Source organism: Brassica napus, chromosome C1 (assembly GCF_020379485.1).
Source record: "Brassica napus cultivar Da-Ae chromosome C1, Da-Ae, whole genome shotgun sequence".
NCBI lineage: Eukaryota > Viridiplantae > Streptophyta > Magnoliopsida > Brassicales > Brassicaceae > Brassica > Brassica napus.
This window is the reverse complement of record NC_063444.1, coordinates 23,191,366-23,197,560: the sequence shown is the minus strand read 5'-3', so window position 1 is coordinate 23,197,560 and position 6,195 is coordinate 23,191,366. Positions and strand designations below refer to the sequence as shown.

Below are 6,195 nucleotides of genomic sequence, written 5' to 3'. Positions count from 1 at the left end.
ACCCCATCATCGTGTCTTCGCGACCTTGTTCCGTATTGCAGGAACAATTCACGGTAATTCGGAAACTTTCGGGAGAGTGAGTATACAATAAGACTTCACATGATTTATACTCATATCTTTAATAATATAATATATTAGTACTTGAGAACAAGTACTAAGGTTCAGAATAAACCTCTATGAACATTCATAAATATTTATTAAGTGTTTACACTAAGTAAACACCTCATCAATTCAATATTGATCAAGAGACAAAGCCTATCAATCATCTACATTTTCAATCATGCAACACTAATTCATACCTCTTTAATCATCTATCTAGACTCACCTTTGATTCCATGATATTGGCTAGGAAAGACTAGACTCGAGTTCAACTAATAACACTCCATTTCACTCCTGATTTAGAACGTGTGGATACAAGATCATACTTAACCTGTGCTATTATAAAATGGTTTGATCAGCAAAAGCATGACTGATGAATGCATACTTGCAAAAGGTGGCGTTTGATATTTTAACCTACAATGTTTTCTTCATAGACACAAGCAATATAGATGCTATCTGTATGTATGGTTCCACTGCTACCTTGAAGTTTTAAGGGATCAATTTCTTTTTGTTAGACGAGAAAACGCAGCTACAGATTGTTATATGTTGTTCCATATGTCAAAGACCTTTGAGATGTTTGCTATGATGTTTCATCATTTTAAAAGTTTGTTCCATGAGGTTACAGATAGCTCTGGCACTTCTGCTTGGCAGTGACTACTCTCAGGGAGTTCGTGGTATTCGTCAGGTCTTTTGTTAACCGAAGCTCTTAAACCGTTATCTGCAGAATTTTCATATTATTTGAAGACTTATGGTTGAATTTCTTCTGCAAACAGGAGGAAGCCTGCGGGATTGTTAGGTCTTTTGGAGAAAATGTTATCCTTGAAAAAGTTTCATCAGAAGGACTCTCTTTTGTCAAAAACATGAGAAATTCAAAGAAGCAAGCTAGGCCTAAAAAGGGGACCTTACCCTTGGTGTCTATAAATGGTATGTGAAGTAACAACAACTTCTTGTGTTAGTTGATTTTCCTAGATATTATTTTCTTCTCATAGAAGCTCTTTTCGTAATTGCAACTTGGTTTAGGAAGTAATCATGATCCAGAGGGAGTGCAACAGATCAAAGAGGTGATTGATGCGTTCATGAATCCCAAGTGCCACAAAGCAGACTCTAATACAGTTTCCAGGTTAATCCTTCTTTCCATTTCCTTGTTGTCAGTCGTGTAGTGATAGTTCTGCGCCTCTAATATAACTCTATGCGTGGAGCTAGCAATAAGGGATCACCGATTTTGTTCTGAAATAAGTCATGTTACATGCATTGTTTGCAGTTTCTACAGAATACAGATGAAGCTTCTAACTATTAGTGTTGCTTGTTTGTGTCAAACTAATTACTTAAAATACACAAGAGAGCACAAAGGAAACCAAAGGTGGAATCAAATGCTTCCTCAAATGAACTTATATGTAGAGCAGGAATATATGTTAACCTTGGAGATTAATGAACTTTAGAAAATGTTGAATGTATATTTTAGATACGGAAGAAGAAACTAAGTGATATGAATTTAAATACTGTGTGTTTGCAGGGCTCTGGCTGAAATTACTTTCCAGCGCACCAATTTACAGGAGATATGCCATCAGTTCTTTGAGTGGCCCTCTGAGAAAACAGGTATCACTTTTGAATTTATATGTGTATGTCTTCTATTCCTTGTTGTTTGCATTTGCTGCCTAAACTCCGGTGATCTAGCTTTGGCTTATGTCATTACCGCTAAACCCAATTCTTCTCTTCATGTACCCCGGGCCCTTTCTCTTCTATTCTATGGAACACATTTCAAGACTGACTGACCCACTAGAGACTTTTGTGGAACCTACGTTCTTCTTTTTTCTCTATCTTTCAGATGAATACATTCTTCCAAAAATTGCTGAAAGAAAGCTGAGAAGGTATGCTATTCTGCAATCAAGATCAACTGAGGTTGGCGTTAACCGTCCTCTCCACAAGGTACCTTTTTCTCTCTCACTGCAAGTTATTTGCTATAGATCTTTGTCCCCAATAATCGGACTCTCCGTTGAAGCAACTACATAAGTTGTGCGAAATTGATACGGTACATAAAATTTTATGGATTGGTAAAGGAAGTTGTTGATTCAGACATTAGAAAAAAACTTGTTATCTCAAAAATTCATCTTGGTTCTGGCGTCTTGCTTTTAGAAAAAACCAACAGCTTAAAAGTCGATTGGCTCCCCCTTACGTAATTCAGTTGGACATTAAACAAGAACATGTCTTAACTCGTGCACGAAATTATTATTCTGCAGCCGCAGGTGCCAGAGAAGTGCCCGGTGTCTGAAATTATAAAGACTCGCAAAGTACAGGGACGAGAATGTTTCGAAGTCTCATGGAATGATCTAGAAGGGTTAGAGGCTTCCATTGTTCCTGCAGATCTTGTAGAAAGGTAACGATAATGATCAAAGTCAGACCTTTCACCCATTTACTCAAGGATTCAGATAGACATTTAGCTTTAGGTGGTTGACATTGATCAAGCCCTGCTGTTTTGTTTGGCTTTTATTGCAAAAACTTTAATTTCAGGATGAATCAAGTGAACTAAAATAGTATGTCTAAAGTAAACAGATCTCCAGGTAAATTAGTCAGTTGTGGACCAAACTTGTTACTAAAAAAAAAAAGCCTCAGTTCAGCGATATTTGGTTGACTTGGCTATAGAAACTTTCATATATCTACTTGTTACTAAAAAAGCCTACGCATCTGCAGCCAAAAGCTACTGTTTATTTGTTCGCATAGCACTGAGAAAATGGTTCAGATTTGTCGGTTGGTTTACATTGAATAACTGGCCTACTATTCGTTTTGCCAATTTATCCTTGTTGTTTTATGTCAGGGCTTGTCCTGAGAAGATCATAGAGTTCAAGGAGAAAATGGAAGCAAAGAAGAAAAAGAAGAAGCCGAAACAAAAACAATCTAAATCGACAGAGAGGGAAACAAGTTCACCGACCAAAGCTTCTTCACTTATCGAACTCAGTCTCCAACTCCAACAGATTGATCTTAATTCAACATCTACCCTAGCTATAAGCACCATGGAAGAGGCAGAACAAGAGAAAGAACAGCAAAAATCCAAGAAACATGATTACTTGCGTCTAATCGATTCACCTGCTAAAGAAAATTCCAGTATTGGTTGGTCGACCATTCGTAGATTCGGTGTTGGCCCGAGCTCTTATTCATTCTATCCAGAAACAGAAGTCATTGATCTGATAAGCCCTTGTCCTGAAGCTCGGTCACGGAACGTGTCAAGAAGGTATCAAGAACAGAAGTCTCATGAGCAGAAGTGCCTTGATCACAAACTGGAGAATGTGATTGAGCTGAGTGATTCAGAGACAGATGATGATGATGATGATGATGGTGAACATTGCAGAAAAGCCAGAGAGCTTAGGATGTTCTTGGAAAATATTAGGAAAGACGTTATCCTCTGAGCCTAAAGTGGACGATGATCATTTATGATAAGTGTCTATGCAATGTTATTATATGTACGAATTGTTCCATTCCACATAATGTCTATGATTTATGAATTCTTTTTTTTTTTTAATTGTGTAGATTTCATGAAAACTGTTAGTAAAACAGCTAGCTATTAATAAACAGATTCTCTTTGTTGGCAGTGATAGTTTTGCTGTTGAAATTTAAATCATGCTACTTGTTTAGTAGTTTCTACTTATGGAGGTTCTAACTATTTGTGATGCTTCTTTTGTGTTAAAACTGTTAACTTTTAAAGTAAACAAGAGAGCACATAGGAAACTAAATATGGTATCAAATGCCCCCTCAAGGGGATTTCTGATGAGATACAAGCTTAGACCATGATTATCCATGATTATCGGCAGCTCTTAAGAGGTTCTTAATTGCTGATTAGGAAAAAAAATAAATGAAAAATGGTTATTTACCTAAGAAACGTCCCTTAATTTAGATGAAGAAGAGCCGCATCTTGTTGGCCACGCGTCATGTGGAGATGCTTTTGGGAGGAGAATACGAGGCGAGCAAAAAAATCATTTGGCTTCGACATCGAAAACTCTTGGTTTCTCCGCGACGAAGACTAGACGATCGTGGGTGATCACGACGACGACAAAGCAACTCGGCGGTGGATCTCCTCTCTGACGACAAAATCATCGGGTGTCGCTCAGTCGAATCTAACCGGCGGTTCCTGTCCTCGACGAAGCGGCGAAAAGCGTGGGTTCCTCTCCTCGACGACGAAGCGAATCGGCGGTGGCTCTCCTCGACGACGACGATAATTGACGGTTGCTGCTCATTAGAATGGAAAGGTAAAGCTCTGAAATTTGTTGGTTTTTGTTTAAATCCTCAATTGTCTCACTCCAATCGAAAGGTTTATGCATGTGTTAGATTGTGATCTTGTATTTCTTGTCGCAAGTTTTGTTTAATTTTGTGTTTTCAATTGCAGATGAAAGGCCAATTGAAGAGAGAATCATAAATTCTCTGGAGAGAGAATCGATCTTCTCTGCAAAGTGAAGGTTCGATCATCTTGTTGTATTGCTTTCTGTTCTTATTGGTTTAGTAGCTTGTCGTTAGGAGGCTTGGTGTAATGATTTAGATTCTTGAGATTGAAGAACATTTTTGATCAATTTAAGATATAATACTGTGATTCTTTTGATAAGTTTTTGTCTTTCTGTTTTAATAAGGATGGATCCGGAGTCATGAGCAAGCCTCGTCAAACAAAAGGAATAGAAGAGCAATACAGGTACTACATTTCTCTGTCTTTGCTCGGTTCAATTGATTAAAGTCTTGTGATTGTGGTTATGGTTGCATCACGGTAATAAATGGTTTAGTTAGTGGTTGATTATGGTTGTGTAAGGTATTAAATTTAAGATATGTTTAGATAGAAATCGATGATGTGTTTGTCATGAATGAGTTCGATATATGTCATGTCTATATGGTTGGGTTCTCTTCTCTCTGTCATGAATGTATTACTCTTCTCTCTGTCATGAATGTGTAACTCTTTTCTTCCGTCTATTAAACTCATCTTTTTCTTCTCTATCTTCTCATCTGCAATCTCATTCTCTCTTCTCTTCCGTATTCTCGTTTTGCTCCCCTTATCTTCTTTCTAATTGTCGGGTATGGATTCCTATCCATACAATAACCACAATTCTAATTTCGTTGTTCTTCTAAATAGTCAACAAGACATTGTTTTCGGTTTAGGACAAGATAGTGGTGAAGTTTCATCCTCACAAGTGCCTGTTTTCTTCACTCAGCGAAGTGAAGATTCACACTTTGGGGAAGAGGCTCCTGCAACGTAAAGAACGACAGACCTGGACACCAACCGATGACATAGTGCTCATCAGCTCGTTGTTAAACACGAGGAAAGACCCTGTGGTGGAGAATGAGCAGAAGTCTGGTGCTTTCTGGAAGAGAATCGCCGCTTACTTTGCTGCAAGTCCGAAGCTGGCCGGTTGTGAAGTGAGGGAGCCTAGCCACTGCAAGCAGCGTTGGCACAAGATCAATGATCTGGTAGGAAAATTTTGTTGCGCGTATGAAGCCGCAACCAGAGAGAAGAGCAGCGGTCAGAATGACAATGATGGCTGAAGCTTGCTCATGAAATCTTCTTCAACAACCACCACAAGAAATTCACTCTCGACCACGCGTGGAAAGAGCTCCGCAATGACCAAAAATGGTATGCGAGAGAAGCTCTAAGAGGAGGAAGTGTGACGAGGCCGCACAATCATCAACCTCTCAAGCTGCAAAAACCAATACTGATCAAGCAACTACTCGTCCCCCGGGTGTGAAGGCTTCAAAGGGTCTTAGTAAGCAAAATACCAAGGCAGAGGGGAAGGCGTCGGCTGAGTTTCAGAGCATGTGGAGCATCAAGAAGGAGGATTTTTCCATGAAAGAGAGGCTCTGGAGGATGAAGCTACTCGAAAGTCTTATTGCAAAATAAGAACCGCTTGCTGAGTATGAAGAAGCGTTGAAGAAAAAGCTGATTTCTGAATTGTTGTCTTAAGATTGGATGCTCAAGTTTATTTTGTCTCAAATTAGTTAATGTTGTCTCAAGTTTATGTTGTCTCATATTAGTTTAAGTTGAGGTCTAGTCTCTGTTTCAATTTGTTGTAATTGAACTCTCTGTTTCGTGTTTAACTTATGGATGATATAAATGCTTCGGCTTGTGTT

The 6,195-nt window shown here is 38.7% G+C and overlaps 1 protein-coding gene across 1 annotated transcript; it reads left to right on the top strand.

Moving 5' to 3' along the window:
• Positions 1–425: 425 nt before the first annotated feature.
• On the top strand, positions 426–3,686 carry LOC125580975 (single-strand DNA endonuclease 1-like). Its single transcript, XM_048746311.1, has 7 exons — positions 426–784; positions 873–1,023; positions 1,120–1,219; positions 1,613–1,695; positions 1,925–2,025; positions 2,337–2,473; positions 2,912–3,686. Exons 1-7 carry the CDS (start codon positions 713–715, stop codon positions 3,498–3,500), a joined length of 1,233 nt encoding a protein of 410 aa, XP_048602268.1. The 5' UTR covers positions 426–712; the 3' UTR covers positions 3,501–3,686.
• Positions 3,687–6,195: the final 2,509 nt, after the last annotated feature.

Coding starts and splice junctions, on each gene's coding strand:
- LOC125580975 (XM_048746311.1), top strand. CDS start 713: ATGAGGTTACAGATAGCTCTGGCACTTCTGCTTGGCAGTGACTACTCT. Junction 1,220..1,612: donor GACTCTAATACAGTTTCCAG/GTTAATCCTTCT, acceptor GTGTGTTTGCAG/GGCTCTGGCTGAAATTACTT. Junction 1,696..1,924: donor GTGGCCCTCTGAGAAAACAG/GTATCACTTTTG, acceptor TCTATCTTTCAG/ATGAATACATTCTTCCAAAA.